Here is a 21,136-nt window from a genome sequence, read left to right as displayed (position 1 = left end):
CAAATCTGACTTGGCATCCCACGTGGTAAGATTCTCCCGCCTAAACTCTCCCGCCAAATGATGTGGCATTTATTACACTTGAATATTGCGATATCAGATCGGAAACAACGTATTTTGTGGGCTCTATTCATTAATTTTGGGGCTACGTAATAAACAACAAAATCATGTTGATTTTTCTTCTGTTTTTGTGCTTCAAAATATTCACTGCATTCATTTTGTGGGAGGTCTGATTCACGGTGAAATATAGAGCTGTCCCTGAAGTTGGTGGTGAGGGATTTTTTCCGTCCGACTAATAACAAGAAAATCGAGACAACAAATTGAGTACATAGCCGATACATTCTATGTGTGAATATTTTGCAGGTATTTAATCCACAGATCCGTTCATCTTATACAAGTAAAATGGAGACAACAAATTGAGTACATTGGCGATACGTTAAACCTATGCAAACCCTGAACGTGAAAAGTTTGCAGGGATTTTTTCAACAGACCCGTCCAACTAATACACAAAAGAAATATTGAGACAAGATATTAAATACAGTAATGGTACATTGAAAATTATGTAAATCCAAAATTTTGAAGGTCAGATACTTTACTTCCAGGGCCCAGGAACTAAGATCATTAACAAACTTTAAAAGCAGGTTACAAATTTTTGTGGCTTAAAAGCCTGATGAATCAACTAATGAGGAGTATGATGCATTTTCATCCGCTACTGATCTCTTCCTTTCACCGTCCTTTTTTGATTCTTTGTTTGAAGTTTGTAATTGTGACCCAATTTCTATTCCAGCAATTTCGAATAATTGTAACTTTTGCTGCTTTGTCTCCTGTATATCACCTTCCCAACAGCTTTCTGAAACAATTTCAAGTGCTCTCTCCATTTTGTCCTCTGCGATAACATTTGCATTTTGAAGGAGGGCCAGATAAACCTGATCAGCACAAGCCTTCCGTATCTGGAAGGAAAAAAGACAACAGAAGAACCATGCTTATTATGTCGAGGCAATGGTTAAAATTAAGGGGGCATCTATGTAAGCCTTCTACATACTGTGAACCTCGCAATTCGGGTTTGAGATGCATATTTTCATAATTAAACAGCGAGAGAACTGTTTTGAGGCACAATGTCCAATAGATTGGTTTGGAAAAGAAATCACAATCTTAGCCCGTCATCAAAGGCTAACACCCCAAACATCAAAACTTAACAATTGGCGTAATCTTTGAAGTAAAGAGTAAAATGTTTCATAATGTATGCTCACGAACCTTGGGGTAACGGTGGCCAAGAAAGGTAAGAAGCTGAGAGAATGCCTGATAATTAATCTGATCCGAAATGGAAGCGATATATCCAAGAATAGATATTCCTGTGCATAATTTGGAGAAGTCCTTCGAATTCTTTAACTCGACAACCAGGGAATCCAAAACACTTGCACAAAAGTCCCGCGCGTGGCCCTTTTTGTCATTTATATAAAGTGTGTCAATAGTAGATCACTATAGAATCTTGCAAACAAATTTGACTCGCTGACCAATTCTTAACTACGTACTAAACAAACAAACAAAAAGATGACCAGAGAAATGGATGTGAACTGCCCCACAAAATACCACTAACTCACTTTAGTACTTGAAATTTCAAACAAAACTAAGCATCCTAAGTTCAGCCCCAGGGAGGTAACTCATGTAACAGATACGTTTGCTCATTTTCTCAAACAAGAAACAGACCTAAATGAGCCAAAGGAGCTTCATATCTCATGTTCAATTTATGTAATATATGCATACAACGGAACATGATTTTGGTTAAAAATTCAAAATGATGGGATATATCCTATAAATCAGCATATCTAAATTCACAGCAACTGCTTGAATCACGTTGGAGATCTTCATAAGTTTCTGGTAACATGTACAAAGTTTGTTATGCCTAATGGTGGCGAGTCACTCGAGTTACAAGAATGCTGAACTAATTGTTACATGCCTATGTGATCAGGACGATGATTATTTTACATGCAAGAAGAACTTATACGGGAGACAACACGAGAACAAGAATGTGGTTCCTATCATAAATTAAGCCTATATATAAATCGCTGACATCACTGCATCATATGAATGGACTGATCTCCTGAACTAAAGATATGAAAAGCAAGGAGAAAAAACTACACAGTATTCATATAAACTGATTGGGTATGTTGAGTCAACTAACCTCCATATTCAAGAAAAGCATTTTGCTGAAAAGAATCTCGATAACCTGTAAAAAGTGTATTATCAAGATTAGGCAGCCAGCAGAGAGTAATCTGATAAACATAAAGAAGAGTTGGCTTTGTGTAGCTAGCCCTAAAGTACAAAATAAATCAACAGCTTATGAAGTAGCTTACCCTCAAGGTGGGTATAATAACTCTGTCACATCTCTTGAATTGTTGAAGAACCCAAACGAGATTAATACAAAGATCATATTCTCTGGAGCTTTTCTTATCATTCTTTCCGGTTTCTGTAACTTGTAGATAGTCTAGCAAAGCTGCAAGTGATGCTTTCCGTAAAGAATCTTGCAGTCCACCAATGGAGATAACTAAACCAGAGAGCAGATATTTGCTGTAACAATTAAACTGAAGTAACTGTAGGAAGCGTGGGTATGAAAAAGTGGGCACCTGCATAAAAGTGAAGAACAACTTGTTAACAGAAGAAATTCACCAAACACATTAAATGGAGTCAGAAATATACTCACCGCCCACTGTAGATCTCCTTGATTAGGAATAACTTCTTCTAGCTTTTCCCTGTAAGGTATACAGGGTATAAAGATGTTGCTATTGTACAAAATTCTTTGCAAAATCTTCGCGGCTATTTCTCTTAATTTATCCATCTTCTCTACAGCTTGCTTTGCAATGGAACCAACTAAACAAGTTGCATGACTTTCGCCGAAAAGTGGGACCTTTGGTTCATTACTTTTCACTTCAGGATCAACTGTATCTGACACAGATTCAACTTCAACTGTATTTCTTGGGGATCCAATTGATTCTTTCTCACAAAGAATATAGGTGCATCTTTCGAGCCCATCCATAGCTGCTTCACGAACCCAGGAACCCACATCACCTCTGTTATCTACAGAATAGTCATCGAGAGACTTAAATAAAGTCTGCATCACTTCATTACTGATCAGCAGATACAAAGATCTGTCCTCCTCGGTAGACTTGAAGAAGGAAACTTTTCTTTCCTTGGTTAAGGTTTCACATACTGATACAAGACCTTTGACGGCATTAACACGTGCCTCAGCATCCCTATCATCAGGGTTATCCTGCATTTTTAAACGGCTCAGCATATTAAAAATCACTTGATAATCTCAAGGTGAAAATGCTCATATGACAAAAAATAAATAATAGAATATAGACCTCTATTGCACAAGAGGAACAAAGCTCCAATATCACCGCCCTCCACTTTGTAGCCAAAAATTCAAAAGGTAAAACACCCATAGCCAATGCTGATCCTCGTCTAGCAGCAACATTTGGATCTTTTAAGAGTTTCAGATATTTTAATGTTATATCCTTTGGACCGCCATCATCAGTACAGACAAAATACGCTGGAACAAAGTGCTTAAAGGCTGCAACAGCAGTATTCTGTATATAATATATTAGGATCCTGGTATAGTCACAGATACAGCCAAATATATCAGAATCAAACAAATTTGCACCTGTATTTGAGCATTGGGATGTCGCAAATTATCGTTTAGGGTATCAAGCAAGCTTTGCTTTATTTTCTCTGGTAAACGTATGTGGGCGATAGAGATGCATTCAATGAACCGGGAAACAGCAGCACGCATAATTTCTCCCCCCTTCCCGCGATAAAGGCGTGCTTTCTCAATAGCAGGAACCACACCAGCAACAGATTTTTGCTTATCTGTGCGTAGGAAGAAAACATTGATGAGCTTGCACTAGTACGCTAACTGCAATGGGTAATGCTTAAAAAGAAAGACACGCAAATGAGGCATGCTCATAATCTCACTATTTCTGACAACTGAGGTTAGATCATCTTGGTTACAGTCGCAAAGCACAATTAAGAATGACAATGAAGCCGACGCACGTTAATATTATGCACACATGACCATGAGGCCGATATAGAGATGATCCAAGGAATAATTTAAAGAACTCGTTGAAGTTCTTCTGTTTTGAGCCAACCATATTATTGTAAATTTTCAGGGAGTCAAGTATTGGAGTGTGTTAAGTGTGAGGATGATTGAAACTATGAGAAGATTGCCCCCACAAAAATCGAGAGACAGGAACATTTTCATGTTGGCTAGGCAGTAAGGTGTAGTTTTGCAGTACTACTAACCAGAAGAGATGGTAAAGAATAAAAACTATAGTAGATTATTTATGATGTTACTTAGTAACAAGAACAAAATATAAAAAATCATTCTGTATATGGTGAATCACGAGTTTAACGAGAAGACTAAGATACCAACCAGTGGAAAGTATAAGATCACATGAGTACAGAGCCAAAACAAGCTCCCCAGCAGCTAAAGTTGCACCATGCCGCATGCACAAATCAGATGACAGAGTCCAAGAGATCAATTTCTCAAGAACAAAATCAGCAAAGTATTGAGGTTCATATTTTACAAGAGAGGACATGGCTTTTGATGCCAGTTCTCTCAAGCCTTTCTCCTGGATATGTCAAATTTGTTTGAGTTAGATATTAAAAAAACAGTATGAGAAAATACCACACAAACGATTCTGCAGTTTCACGAAAATTGAACCTCCAAATTTTTTTTAGAAAAAAAAAAGGAGAAGAAGAAGAAGGCAGAGACAAAGACATAGAAAAAAAGAAGTTAAATGAGCTTTAGACCATACCCAATGACAGATTTTGCTGTCCAACAGTTCTTCGATGCAGGGATGAAGATACTCCTTATACTGAGCAATAGATACACCAACAAGAAGATACGAGTTTACACGTGAAGATAGAGAAAAATAATCCGCCGTATTCACTATGTCAATTCCATGCGGAAAACTTCCTTGTCTTCCAACATTTTCCTGAAAAGCAGCCGCGGCAGCTCGTCTACAATTTACCTAATAAACATGAGGATATAAGATCTCCAACTGAAAATTAACAAATAGGGTAGGCAAAAGTTGGGAGAGAAAAGAATTAACCACCTCACGATCATAGCATGCAACAGTTAGAAGGTGCGGGGCAAGCTGTTCCAGAATGCTTTTCATATCAGAACGATAGTATGCACGACCGAAGGCCCAACAAACGTATGCAGCAGCATCTCGAACATGAGATCCAATGCTATGTGGACCTCTTCGGACATCATAATGTAATGCCTGACAAAATTGTACACTTCATAAGGCCGTGTTACTATGAAACTCAGGTGCCGTAAACAGCAAGCTTATCCTAATAGAAAAGGTTCAACTAGGAAGGAACAAAGAAAGTCTCCCAAAAGTTTACGAGGGTTGATGAGATACGGAGGTAGAAATGATCTATAAAGTAAGAGCCAAACTCAAAAGAGCAAGCAAAGAGATAGACGAGAGCCAACCAGGTGTTCAAAGGGAAAACCGGAAAGCATTTGCTTTTAGTTTTAACTGCAAGATATGGACTAGTATTCAAAAAGGATGAAAGCCTTTTTACCTTTACAATAACAGGAACAACTTTAGGAAGACTAACAGGCAAAAGCAAACCTCTCCGAGCCAGCTCTGCTAATGCTAAGCAACCTCCGTGCCATGAACCATCTCCCTATAAACCCAACTGACAAAGTTAGCTAAAGTTTAAGACCTCATTGGCTAGCACATATGCCAAAAGGCTTACAGGGAAACTGGATTATTCTGCTGATGTTAACCATGAGTACCCGTAGCAAAATGACATGACTTACTGCCATTGAACAAGAAAGAGGTACTATAGCAAACCTCGCCTGGTGAAAATAACTCTAGCACAGATGATAGGATTTCATCAGCAAGCGCAGACGTTAGACGTGCAGTTGTTCGTCCTATACCCTTTGCTGCAGACCATCGCACAACAGTGTCCTGAATAGTAACAGTAACTTCAGATTATATAACCACACACACTGTCAATTTATACAAATTATTAAGAAACCAGATACAATATTTGTAGGCTGAGTTTATGATGCCAGCAGGACCTAAAGGCACAACTGGCATTTTTGGATACTAAAAAGATATATTCTGTGATTAAGAGTTTAACACCAACTTTATCATTATTGTTTGCACTATGCACAGAAAAATATTCCAAATGAGTGTCATGCATCCCCCTTGTACTTTTCATCACATATATATAATTTACTTTACTTAAGAAGCCTTGCATGCAAGCCTAACCAGTAAAAGCTAGGTCTTTCCTTTTAAGAATGATCCATAACTTATTCCTTAAGATCAAATGAGATATAGTGCTCATTCGAACAACAAACAATGTCCGAACGAGAAAATCTATTTCCAAAGTCAATGAAACATTTAATATGTACAAGCAAAACTCGTAACCCACTTATACATTGGCAAAACCTAACATAGGGTCGGACATCTACGGAAGACAAAAATCCAACGACTACAGAATGTAGCGGTCAACCATCAACCTAACACGTGGCAATTAGTCTATTAGATAAGACCCAAACACTCCAAAGAGAATGAACTAAAAGGCACAAGTATGCAACCTAACCTATGCAATGGTAATAGCATCTTTCTTACATACCATATCTCTCAACCCTGATAATAGCAGCTCAATTATATCCTCTAAGATTTCTGGAACATCCATATCTTCTTCAGGCAGACAACTTGCACTTGATTCCAAATTACATAAGTTTGCATCTAGACCTTGATTGCATTGGTTGTTTTTTACGGAAGCTTGCTTTCCCAAAGAGGTGTTGCTCACCTGTTTCATAAGTAAATAGGTTAGACGCAACTGAAAAGTTTAATATTAACAACATAAATCTTTTGCTGCACATGTCTTTTTACGAACACCTAGTATAATCTCCTAATCAAAAATAAAAAATAAACACTCAAAAATGAGAGAAGAACAGGATAAAAAAAAGTTTAAAGCACTGATATGGGCAGTGTCCTTGAATTAGTAATAAAATAGCAGTATAAAGGCATGTAATAGAGATGTGATGTGTTAATTTTCCTGAATAAAAGATTTGAACAGAGAAGAGAAGACATAGAGTGGCATACTTTGACCACTCCTTTCCTATTTTCCCAGTATGGTGCAAGTTTTGAGATTAAAGTTGACTGTCTGATATTTGTCATATAGGGTTCCATATATCTCTGAGGTAGGTCCAATGATTTGCGGTTCCAGTGAAGTGGCACATAAAATCTATAGAACTTCATATATGATATTAGACACCATGCATGCAAGGGTTGTTGTATATCATAAATATAAACAAATAAATTTTCTAAGGTCAAAATACAATAAGGAAGAAAAGGATGAAAAATTAATATGGCGTAGCTGAAGGATCTCCAGGAGTAATATAGAAATAGAAAATGACAATAAATCATAATGAGTGAAGAGGAAGATTATTAGATATTTTTCTAACCATATAACGCCATGATGGAGAACGTTGGGGCAGGCAAGAAAGCCCAATACGTTGTGTTAATTTCACCAACAACTTCCGAAGCAAAGAACTCCTAGTGGCGGTACTGGACTTCATCAAGGCTGAAGTATCACTCCAAACAATTGGCACTACATCAACTAAACCCTTCCTATTTGCAGCCTGCATATGAATGCAAAAGAAAGAAGAAAACCCATATAGATGAGTTTCCACGAGTAAATGTAATCCGGATATTATGGATGAATGAGGAGCAGAGTAACAGTAATAGAAAGCAACACAACTAAAAACTCATGAGATGAGAGGGTGAAGAACTTTGAATTGTCAGATTTCTATGTACTATTAACAGTGCGGAGATTCTTAAAAATGTGACAGTCTCTTGTTTGTTCGTTTTGGCCAGCTGATTTGCATTGTAAATTTTTGTAATGAAAATAGGCATGGCTATATAATGCTGAAAACCTTTAAATTAAACCTTAAATATGGCTGCTAGTGCTTCCACAACTCCAAGTAGTCGAAATCGATCGGTAACATCGTCTGTGACGGAAGACAGGACTTCATGTGTCCATTCGATGAAGCTGGAAGAAAAAGAAAGAAGAGTATATGTAAAGAGAGCAAGAGTGAGCAATATACGACATTCTTTAAGATAAATCACAACCCATAACTTCTACCTAGCATTACAGGCTCCAAGACAGGTGCAAACATGTTTCATTACGTAAGAAGCAGGAAGATATCCTGCCAAATCATTTTAGCTGAACCCCCAATGTCGATATCACATACAATCAAATATACCATAAAGAGTTAAAGACCAAAGGATAGACTCCTCTTGGACCCGTGTATCCAAGCAACTAACTATACTTCTCTCTTTCAAAGAACCAAATGGATTCTCGTTAAACAAGACAAAGGATCATCACTTCCTGTCTTAAAGTAGTTTATTAGAATGCACCAGTCAATATGAATTTCAAGTGTGTAAGCTAGAAAGCGTTAATCACTTGACGGTTTCTTCACTGGCAATGAGAAACTATGGAATCATCTTAAATGGATACGCGTATGTGTATCTTGTATTCCTAGTCCATCAGATTTCATGGAATTCAGTATGTAGCTTACTCATTCTATTGAAATTAAATCAAGTCTGACATGCACATTAAAGTATTAAACGAAAATTGAGGGAAACCTGGTGAAGACATTTGGCATGTCTGGACGTGTTAGAAGCCTTGAGAGCAACAAGCCAGCTATTCCGCGCATGGGACCTGCACTTGAGAGATAATCCTTGGAGAAAGACAATATCCGAAGGACCAGAGGGGCCGGCTCAAGTCCACTTAAATCATCCGTATTTGCAATACTGGTATCCACGGAAGAGATATCAAAAGGAACCAACACAAGTATAGAAAGCCATAGAAGTATGACACATTTTGCCTCCATCTCTCCTGTACTTTCTTGTCGCAGTGATGTGGCACCAGTTGTGTGATGACACTTCTCCAAAAGAGAAACAGCAAGCTCTAAATCAGAGACTTGATGTGGGAAAAACTTTGTAACTGCCTTGTATCCACAGACTGTAACCAGGGTATAAATAATAATGCACAAAGGCTTGATTACTTTAACAATTTCATCAGATGTTACTCCGAGTTCAACTGTTTTAGATCGAACTATAAACATCAACGGAGATATAATGATCTCTAGGTAAGGCTCGATAAGTTGACCCTCCTGTTGATACTTATCCAACTGCACAACAAAGAACCCAGTCAAAATTGTGAAGAATGTAAAGCAGATTTACTTGTGCACACAAAGCATTTTAACCTAAAAGAATCTAAGAGGGAGAGCATGTTAGTACGCCATCCATTACATGGACCTCCAATCTCTAAAGCTATTCACTTTCAGAAACCTAGCCGCAAATATATTACTTACACTAAAAAATCTGAAGAAAAAAAAAAAGAAAAAAGAAAGACATAGGTCCACAATGTCAATTAACACAAGACTACCCATGTTAAACTCATAGATCAACAAATTCTTCTTACACATCTACAGAATATTGCTTCCAAAACAAATCTACATCAGCATCCTACGTCCACACCTAAACAATGTAGCCGAATACGAGCTACAAAGACAAACTAGCTCTCAATTGACAAATTATCCCAACCATTTCAGCAAATTAAAATGCCCATTTATTGAGTTCAATAGTGAAACCCTAGTTTATACAAAACTTCCGAAATAATCAGCAACCCGTTTCAATTTCTCTCGACTAACAAATAGTTCTACAATCAAATACCTATAACGTTCCAAAACAAAGTAAATTGTGATGAAATGAGATAGAGACTGAAGAAATGGGCTTACAATGGATCGAATCTTGTTAACAGCAGAAGGATCAACTACACGACCATTAGCAATAATATCATCAAGAAGAGATTTAACGAGTTTCCATTCTTGAAGAAAATATCTTTTAAGAACTAATTCACAAGAATCATGTTCATCATCTTCATCATTTGATCCTATTAACATCTCCATTGTTGTCGTTGTCTTCGCTAGGGATTTTTGCTCTTCTACTTCTACTACTTCTTCTTTGGTTGCCATTATTATTTCGACTGGGAGAATGAGAAAAACAAAGTGAACAGTTTGATTCAAGTCTGTTTACTATGGCGACTAGACCTTACTCTCTATTTTAGTAAGTGCCGGGCCAGAAGAAACCGTGCAAGGCCAAGCACTATGATGGTGCTTTTGGCTTGGCTATAGCTTATTTGAGTATCAGAGCGATATTCCGAGTGGACCCAGTTTAGAATAAAAAAATAAAATTCACGTATGATCGATTACCATATTAAAATGTATGATGTTTTAAATTCCTTCCTAAATTAAATTGTTGGTTGGCATATTTTTCTTATCGCCTCGCAGTATGGGGCTGCCAAGATACTCATAAGAGGGGTGCAACGTCGTCGATGCAGAAGAGAAAAGACATGAAACCACAAACCTGGATGTATTGCTCGAGTGCACATTGAAAGGAGGTGCAAATATCAGTCACTCCATCATTCCGCAAAAAATTATCTTGTAAGGTCTTTGTTTGAGCCCAAGACGCAAGAAAGTTGTAGGTGTTTATGTGACATGATGTACATTCCTAGCCCTCCGTCTCGGAGAGGTAATGTAGCCAAATAAAGTTGTAAAGGCCCAAAACCGGGGCCATCACTAGTGACAAGTTGTTGTCGATATTCAAACAAATGATCATCAAACACATGTTAGACTTGTTTAACAGCCAAAGGGATATTAGTACGCATGGAAAAGTAAAGTCTTGAGTTGCATGTACAACTTCGAAGAGGAGAAATTCACATTGTGTGCCGCGTAGTTTGCGAACTGATGACATGAGTTGGATAATTTTGTTTAAAATTGTATCATAATTTATTTATTTTTCAATCTTCTTGTTATATTTGATCTTTGTTTTATTAGTTAATCTTGTTTAGCATGTTTTACTTTCCATCTTCTCTTTGTTCATAACTATTTCTAAAGGTTTTGTTTAATCCTTCTACGGTTTTGATTATTATCTTTTCTCTCTTTTGCGAAAGTCAGTCCTTTTAATTGGATTCATCACTCTCAATTACGTTCAAAATATTTTCTCTATATTTATTTTTCTATCATGTGATTTGTCTCTAATGGAGGCTTAATTTTTATTGCAGGTTTCCTTTACTCGATTATGGAGAGTTTTAAATTATGAATTAAGGTATTCTTTCTGATATTCTCGAGTATTGCAGTTTGCTGCCCGTTCACTCCGTGGTGATTCCTATCAGTATGACACAAATATATATCATCATTATCAGATCAAGTACTACTCGTCCAGTATGGCAAATTCCCTTTTCTGCCTCTAATCTTCCTAGTCAGTACCATTTTTTAAGGAATCAGTTGCTTACTCCTTATGAAATCACTTTAACCGGAGCCAATCATGCATTTGGAAAATATTCATTTAATTTTGAAAACATATCGTATCGATATTTCAGGAAACAGAAGACCTTAATATTTTCACAGCTTCTTCAAAACCCTAATTTCTTTCTGCATATATTTCAAGGTTTTTGGAAGTATGGTATCAAAGAGATTCTTCATACTTTCTCATGATGGCATTGATTAGAAATCATGTCTTCATACTCAGCAAACCAAATCTCTAGAATCACTGAAACTACAAGCATCAATGATCAACCACCAAAATAACCTAGGAAGGCTCTTGGTTCAGCAAAAGCTCTTAAATCTATTGCGGATGAGTGTTCTGCATGTCTCATTGGCAAGATTATGTATGTTAATCCAGTACCTACAGTAATAGTTACAAAAGAAATCAACTTGCTATGGAGACAATATAAAAGAAAGGGAATCAGGTACATGGATAAATCTTTTTTATGTTTTTTAACTAAAAACTGATGAAGAATGTGAAGATATAAAACAAGTGTATGTTAAGTTTGCAAAAGTATACAGCAAAAATTGCGATACCAAATTGGAAATTCACAACACAACAGTGGAATCTGAAGTTCATGAAGCTAATGATTGAATACCGCAATGTTTCAATCATTGATGAAGCAATTAAGAATTTGGGTAAGAAAATAAAAGTTGAATCGGAAAAATGTAAACCAGGATGGACAAATGAGATTGTAACCAGGGCGGAAATGAAGTTAAATAAACCTCTAGAAATTGGAGAATGATGGAACAATAATGTCGGGAAAGCAGTGTGGGTCAGGTATCACTGGGAAAGACAGCCACACATCCTTTCCGCAGACTGTTACACTGTTGATCATGATATGCAGTAACCTGTGCTAGAATTGTTGCTGAATTAAATCAATAAGTAATGACAGACGAATAATATGCATTGCACTGTAAGAAGAAAGAAAAACCTAGACTTGTGAATAACTCAGAAGATAATGGAATATCAGACACTAGAAGTAGCAAGAGATCTAGAAGATAATACCATGAATCTAACTTCAAGAAGAATGAACACAATACTCTTATGATCACTTATGCATCTCATACATACAAAAATGTTATACTTGTGAACCACAACCACATAGTATGTATGGAGGGAGCTCAAATGAATGGAGATGGTACCTCATCAGATTGTCCCATATTAACTCTCCAAATTAGCAAGGGAATCATATAATCTTGGTAATTTCTCGTTCTCTCCTTTTTATATTGATTTCTAACCATCACTATCTAGTTAGTTCTTCGCTTTTTACTTTGGTTTCCATCAAGGTTTTTGGAATCTCTGTTTTCTTTAACTATGCTTTTTAATTTATAGTCCAACTCTCGGTATGAGAATTTTGTCTTGGAACGTTCAGGCATTTAAATACATTGTCACTATAGACTACCTGGAAAATCTAATAAGAACCCAAAACCAGACATTGTTTTCCTTTGCGAAACTACACTAGTTAAACAAAAGGTGTTTCTTTTATCTCGTTATCAATTCCCCGATAATGTTGTTATTGACCTGGTTGGACGATCGGGTATATTAGTTTTATTATGAAAAACGGTTTTACTTGCTGATAATAATATATTTCATATTATATTCAATTTGATCCTAGCATGCCATAATTCTTATTAACATGTGTGTATGTCCGAATTGGTTATGTTAGGAAAAAATAGCAGTGATCAGATATCAATACTATATGAGAAAATATTTCTTAGCCTTGGTTAGTCCTAGGAGACTTGAACCTTCATCGTACAAACTCCTCGGATAATAATGATCATCTTGTAACGGATGGTTTAACAGTGTAATAAATGATTGTGGGCTAGAAGATCTAGGTTTCATAGGAAAATATTTTACCTGGAGCAGTAGTAATCTAGGATTGACATGCACTAGGAAATGGGGATTGTAGTATCCATTACCCTGACTCTAAACTGTTACACCTAAATCATTTAGGAAGTGACCATTCACATATTCTTCTTGTAACTGATTGCTCCCAGAATAAATTTTGGATTTCTTTCAATTTTTTCTTTACTTGGCTTAATAATAGCACTTGTTCAGATGAAATGGCTAAAGCTTGGGATATATTTGTTAGTGGTTCGCCTGGTTTCCAATTTGTACAAAGAATAAATTCTACTAGGCGAGCACTCTCTAAATAGAATAGAGAGCATTTCAACAATATTAATCAGCAGGTTGACATTTTACAATCATATCTTAAAGGTTTGCAGAATCTACCTCTTAGCACTGAAGTTCATAATCAAATAATAACAGTTAATTTTGTATCTCAGCAAATGGCACAAAAGAATAACTGACTTTTATCAACAAAAGTCAATTGTAACTTTCTTCAAGGAACATGACTATAACACCAAGTTATTTCATGCTAAAATCAACCGGAAAAAAGCAAGAAACAACATTGATGTCATTCAAGCCAAAGTGGCAACTGGATTCAAAATAGAGAGGAGATAACTGCTCATTTTTCTGTTTATTTCATGAATATTAGTACTTTCACAGTTCTTACTATTGATGAGGGTCTCTTCATGGTTTTGCCCACAATTGTTTCAGCTTAGGACAACACTAATCTTTTTAGTATTCCATATTCACAGGAAATTCATGATTTTTTAAAATCTATGGAAAATTGGATTGCTCCGGGTCTAGAGGGTTTCCCAGCAGGGTTCTATAAAAGCCAACGGGAGATTGTAGGGAATGATGTTTGCAAGATGGTTCAAATTTTTTTCAAACTAAGCACATTTTAAAGCAGATAAACAAAACTTATATTTTCTTAATACCCCAAGAAGAAGAAAGCAATTGTTACAGCTGACTACAGGCCAATTGGATTATGTAATACCTCCTACAAAATAATCTCAAAAATCTTGGTAAGCAGATCGAATCCGGTTATGGATAACATCATTTCTCCTTTCCATACAGCATATGTCTCAGGGAGGACGATCAATGATAACACCATTATTGCACAAGAAATCATTCAATCTATGAAGAAAAATATAGGTGGAAAAGGTTGGATGGCACTCAAGCCGGATATTTCCAAAGCCTTTGACATGCTAGAATAGAATTTCTTAATCTAGGTACTTACTTGTTTTAGATTTAGTGATGATTTTTTCAACTTGGTATATCAGTGTATCAGCACCACTGCCATATCTATCATGCTAAATGGTTCACCTTGCTCTAAATTTTCATCCTACTACGGGTATCAGTCAATGTGATCCACTTTCACCATACTTATTCATCATGGATATGAAATTCTTATCCATGCATCTTACTAAAGCCAATGAAGACAAAACTGTTGTTGGCATTAAAGTAGCAGGTGGTAACTCACCGTCTATTAATAATCTACTTTTCACAGATGATTGGTTGTTGTATAGATCGGCAAGTTATTTAGTTGATTATATTTGAGATCTAATTTGATAAATGTAAGAATGATTATTTCTACAGTCTTTATCTTAGTTGATCTGTGAACCGACAAAGGAGTTTATATTGATTAAACGGAAGAACCTTTGTACTCAACTTATCTCTGATTAACTTGTTGATCTAGGAGATTGATAGAGAAGTTAACAAAAAGGTTAGTCTTTTTTAGTTTCGGACTATGATCCAAAGGAGTTGAGTTGCTGAAGTATTCACAGCATGTGAAGCGACTTGAGATAGTGGACTCTATCATGGGTTTCACGTGCGTAAACCAAATTTTGTTGTAGGCACAGGGATATTGAAGGAACTGAATAACTTAGAGTTAGTTTACTTGTCCTTAAATATACGAAGTTGTTGTGGTCAATTTTTATAGCGGCTTAATTCGAGAGCATTTAAAATTGGACGAGGTCCGGGGTTTTTCTACTTTGCAGTTTTCCTCGTTAACAAAATCTTGTGTGTCGTGTGATTTACTTTACTTCCACATTATATTGTTTTTTATTTATAATTAAAGTATAAATGTATCTGTACGTTAATCGACACTTTGTTTGAACTTACGTTATATACCAAGTGTACATCTTGTTTAAGTAATATCCTTTACAATTCGTGTCTGTATTAGATTATACAAGGTGTTTCTTTAGTAGGTTGATATCGAAAAGATTGTAGTGTACTCGTTACCCCTGTAATTTCAATTGGTATCAAAGCAGGCAAACACGATAAGATCTAAAAATTTGTGTTTGGTGCGATCCAACCTACTAAGATAATAAATTTGGGTTCAAACGAATCGAGTTCAGTTAACATAGTGCCAATATTTGATGGTACCAACTATCTTGGTGGAAGTATGTTATAAAGTCTTTTCTTCAATGTCGTGACTTTAATACTTGGGTATTAGTTGTCGACGGATACGTACGACTGAAAGTGTAAATTCAGAAACTGAGTTTAAGAACTTAGACTAGTACACTAATGAAGAAAAGGTTTTTGTCAATCAGAATTCAGATGAATTGAATGCCATAATACATGCGGTAAGCCGATACCTTCAACATCATGCATCCAAGTGTCAAACATCCCAGGATGCTTGGGATAGTCTTGAGATTATATTTGAAGGTAATATATCACAAAAAGAAGCTAGACTTCAGACTCTCACTTCTAATTGGGAAAACCTTCGTACAAAAAAACGTTTGAGGATTTCCACTTCAAACTCTCTGAGATTGTAAATGCATTTTTATCTTTGAGAAAAACTATTTCTGAAAAGGATATAATATGCAAGATTCTCAGATCATTACCATCTAGGTACGAGTCTAAGAAAAATGACATCATGGAAGCAAATGATCTTTCAACACATTTGTTGATGGTGGATTTTTTATGAAGGTTATATTCATAAAATCACATCAAAAATTATGCATCTCTATAAGAAATTCATGTATTAACCTTCCGCAAGAGAAGTGAATTGCAGTTCTGTCACTAGTCCAAAGCATGATTTTTAGGATACTTCGGGTGCTGAAAAAAAGACAGGTCGGGCATGTAGTTAAATATTTTACAGTTGAAATTTTTTCAATAATTCATAAGTGGTAACCGACGTTACCCATTCGTCAAATAATCCGTGGCTCCTAACCCCGTGTTCCCCCGACTATGTTATTTTCTTTTGACCGAAGACCAATATGATAAAGCGGGGGTACAACAACCACACTCAATATTTCGATTAGAAATTTGTATGAACTAACTCCAATATGATTTCTAGAGAATCAACTAGACAGTCAGACTCAATCTAGATAAAAGTATATCAAAGGGTTAATATCTCGATCTCTCGATTTGATCTATACTCAAGCAAATAGAAATCTGCGAGTCTTTATCAAATACTAGAGAGATAACTTGGATGGTACCAAAGACCAATATCCAAATGTCAATCAATTTAAATTGACAGCCAAAGGTTGGATATTCTAATTTATTGATCTCAACGCACAACCTGTGATATTTCAATTATATAAAAAAAATTAATACGAAATAAAAATAACACAGACACCAGAAGTTTTTTTAACGAGGAAACCGTAAATGCAGAAAAACCCCGGGACCTAGTCTAGATTGAACACCACAATGTATTAATCCACTACAAACACTAGCCTACTACAAACTAACTTCGGTCTGGACTGTAGTTGAACCCTAATCAATCTCACACTGATTCAAGGTACAGATGCGCTCCTTACGTCTCTGGTCCCAGCAGGATATTACGCACTTGATTCCCTTAGCTGATCTCACCCACAACTAAGAGAATCAACTAGACAGTCAGACTCAATTCATGAACAATATACCCACGATTTGCAAAGATTGCATTCCTTATAATTTATTGTTTTAAGTTCATGAACTACCGATTTGAGAAATAACCAGCTTGGGTACGCGTATGGGTATGCGTACCTTAGCTACTGGATTTGAGTTGCCTTTGGTTTACAAACTCAGCTGAAATTTTCTGGTATGAAAACTTCCGTGGGTACGCGTACGGGTATGCGTACCTAAGGTGACTGGTTTACTAGTTTGAAAACTTACAAACTCAGCAGAAATTTTCGGTATGAAAAATTCTGCTGGTACGCGTACGGGTACGCGTACTCAACCTGTCTCCTTCATCAATACCTCATGCACACATATGCATGCACTTGGTTTCCGGCACATGGATTTATATACTAATGTGCGAACACACTATATATTCTTATATTCATAGATGGTAATCTCAAATTTACATTTCAATCATTGAAACATTCTTCTATAATGTTATAACAATTGTTATTCACGGCTATCGTCATCAAATCTGTTTTCAAGATTTAAACGTCATCATGACTTTCGTCACGGGTAAAGATGAAAATGGTTAAAGCAAAATCTTACCAACACATATTTCTATAAAAATATAGGCGAGTAAACTCGGCTCGAAATAACAAATGTGTATGTATGAAAACTATCATACTTATACGACTTTGTCTCAAGAGTAGGAGATACAATAGACTTTTGAGTGATAGATAAGTTCAAGTCTCCACATACCTTTTAGTTTGATGAATTTCCACTTGTTCCTCGAGTAGTTCTTCGTCTTCGTAAGATGATCGCCGTGGAATCTGAAGTTCAACTACACTTAACTATCCTAGACCGAGACTTAGTCATAAGTAAACTAGAAATCAAGACATATAGTTTTGATCACTAATATTGACAAACATGCTTGAGATAGCAACGCATGCAAGTTCGACTGAGCAATGATCTAACAATCTCCCCATTTGTTAATTTTAGTGACAAAACTATCAATACATATGGATTACAAAATAGATAAAACTTTGTAGCTTGTGTCCACATGCTTGATCTCCTTGGTGCTTCAACATTACTCAAAACTTCGTCTTTTCCAAGTACTCCCATGATTCCATAGATGTTCAGTTCATCATCATAGTTGTTGAATATCCGTAGCCCATAACAATGAGAAAACAAAAGCTCTCAGTCATTGTTATACAGTGTCATAGTATTATTACACAACATAAAAGTTCTCATATCAAAACTTCGACAACAATACTATGGTGATATGTATCACTCCCCTTAGTCAATACTTCATCTCAACACGAAAGCCACTCCCCCTTACATAATGATCCGAAAACCATATGTATTTGTAGTGTGAACTACTTATTAATTCTCCCCCTTTTTGTCAATAAAATTGGCAAAGGTACGAAAACGAGATCCTAATGAAATTTTCATGGAGACACTTCAAGACCAAAGAAAAGTACATATCAACTTTGTTTAGATGCAATAATAAAGCCAAAGCTAAATGCATTCATCACGAAGTTTATAAAGATACAAGATAACTCCTCAAATATTCCACAGCAGCACTCCCCACAAAGATATGGAAATTAAGCGCAAGTTCAAAACAACTCTTACCCATTTGATGTCATTCCCGAAAGAACAACAAGAGCGACCTTACTTTTAGGAGAAAATAAGGATTTCTTTGGATACCAAAAAACCATAAGGAAATGATTTTGTATCCAAAAATTATCAATCAAACTAATCACAAGAGAACCCATGATTAATTTAATCGTAATACACAACCAAAATAACCACAAACGTATCTATGATTAGTTTAGTTGGAAATGCTCACACAAGAAGACTTATGGAGCCGCACAGTATATACATAAAATATGGATCAGGAAATATCAGTACTACTGAATATACAAGGATTCATTCTATTTTCCATCACTATTTGCAGAATGACATACAATAGACATAATCCTCGTAAACAAAAGATTTTAACCTATCTTCCATTAATAAATGACATAATAGGCTTAACTTTTGTTTGTCAAAAGTTCATCGAACTTGTATCAATACTTGCATATCGACATATAAACGAGATAACTTTTGACATCGTATGGGACAATAATAGTTCACGGACGCAAACACACATATCCGATAACATATTGCAATACATAAAACCATAGAAAAAAATCATCTTCCAAACCAACTTTAGAATTCAAAAAAATAAATCTAAAAACATGAAGATGAAAACGTTGGACACAACTATGTGTACTCACAATAATGGCTATTCCAAACCCTAGTTGTCCTTCTTAAACAAAAAAAAAGAATAAAAATTCTCTTAAGAAGTTTTCTAAATAACAAAAAAAAACATCAAGTTTAATCAAGGTTCACGTTCTCCAGCTTCACGGGTTTCGAGGCCTTTGAGTTTATGATTCATAACTGCGTCTTCGGAGAAGATATCCTTATTGAGAAGTTCTTTAGCATGTGACTTTATGAGACCAAGGTCAGTAGTAACCTTTTTCAACTCAATTCTAACTGCATCAAGATCCTTCATTGTATCAACAAGTTGCAGTTTTGCTTCCTCAAAGTATTTAAGAAAGTCATGAACCACTTCAGCAGAAACTATATCCTCATTCTCAACATCTTGGTGTGAGTAGGCATAGTAGCATGAGGCATTAGGTGCACCATCTTCAACAAGAGTTCTTTTCTTCCTCCCTTTTGATTCGAAACCAAAACCTTTCTCAAGAAATCCCCTTGCAAAATCACCATAGCGAGATGAAGAAGAATACATTCTTGATAACCTAGAAAACAACCTAGAGTATGCGTACGTGACTTACGTAACTCAATAGGTCGGGTACTTAAAAGATTTCTTAGGGAAGGAATTTTAGGGTTTCCTTAATTGATTCACGCCAGTCACACGATTCGTATACACACGACTTTGCAGAAAGAAAAACAAGAGTCGTATGCACACGACTTTGCAGAAAACTCTTTGTAATATGAATAAATCACAATGAGTCCAAAAAAAAGTCTCAAAAGAGAAGCAATTTTAGAGTGCATGAGTAGCACCTTGTTTAACCAAACAATCAAAAAGAGCAAAAAAAAAAATTACCACAGCAAACACAAATACTTGTGCAAGTATTTTGCAAAGATACTCATGCTAAAGACGATAAGAAAATAGCTTGAGGATCCGAGAATACTATTGACACAAATATACCTGAGCATATCTCTCAACCAGGATTTTGTGTGAGAGATTTCAACCTTGTGATCAATTGACACAAGTATGAGCTTTTAGATCATCAAATGAATATTGTTTTTGGTTAAACCCTTTTCTTCCGTACTTTGGAAGAAGACTCTTATGATGAGAAAAATTATCATAAAATTTACTATCATCAAAATATGAAACATAGTAAGGATTTTAACCTGAAGAGTATTATCTAGATGGAGTACACAGTTTGTTGATGATTTCCTTATATCCCTCAATAATCAATCTTAGGTTGTCATCCATCTGCTCATATTTGCATTCTTCACTAGATAAATGATTCACATCAGGATTAATATTATCTCCATTTCTGATAGGAGAGAGAACAAAAGTTCTTCTTGGACGATATTTGTTAACAGGTCTATTATGCTTTTGTGCATTTGAGGAACTCATCGAACTGAACTTCCTTGTAGGAAACACAGGATGTGAACTAAAACCAGTTGGTTTAGACATGCGAATGTCAGTTACACCTTTAAGAATTAAATCTAATGTGTGTTGAAGTTGAATCAACGATTTGTTTTTCAACTTGGATTTTCTTTTTTGCACAATATGCCCTTTTGAATCACAAAAAAGGCACACTTTCTGATCACAGGAGTGATTAGAGATTTCAGACTTAACGTTATTGTTTGGAGATTTCTTTCTTCCAACTGATGTGTGAATCCCCTGTACATTAGTTTGAGTTGGAAGAGACTCTGAAATTACTTCTGAAACTGGAGCTCCTTCAGTTTGAGTAGAAGTAGATGATATAGCATACTTTTAAGAACATCCTTGAATGGAG

The 21,136-nt window shown here is 35.9% G+C and overlaps 1 protein-coding gene across 1 annotated transcript; it reads right to left on the bottom strand.

Annotated features, from left to right (window-relative positions):
* Positions 1-363: 363 nt before the first annotated feature.
* On the bottom strand, positions 364-10,072 carry LOC113306521 (tubulin-folding cofactor D-like). Its single transcript, XM_026555452.1, has 17 exons — positions 9,830-10,072; positions 8,673-9,220; positions 7,974-8,076; positions 7,490-7,666; positions 6,652-6,831; positions 5,862-5,978; positions 5,587-5,691; positions 5,112-5,282; positions 4,812-5,027; positions 4,427-4,625; positions 3,659-3,864; positions 3,360-3,584; positions 2,699-3,265; positions 2,352-2,621; positions 2,180-2,224; positions 1,252-1,437; positions 364-947 (listed from the first exon to the last, which is right to left on the bottom strand). Exons 1-17 carry the CDS (start codon positions 10,064-10,066, stop codon positions 657-659), a joined length of 3,843 nt encoding a protein of 1,280 aa, XP_026411237.1. The 5' UTR covers positions 10,067-10,072; the 3' UTR covers positions 364-656.
* Positions 10,073-21,136: the final 11,064 nt, after the last annotated feature.

Source organism: Papaver somniferum, chromosome 8, assembly GCF_003573695.1.
Source record: "Papaver somniferum cultivar HN1 chromosome 8, ASM357369v1, whole genome shotgun sequence".
In the NCBI taxonomy this organism is placed as follows: Eukaryota; Viridiplantae; Streptophyta; class Magnoliopsida; order Ranunculales; family Papaveraceae; genus Papaver; species Papaver somniferum.
The sequence above is the reverse complement of the archived record's forward strand: the minus strand, read 5'-3'. Positions and strand labels throughout refer to the sequence as shown.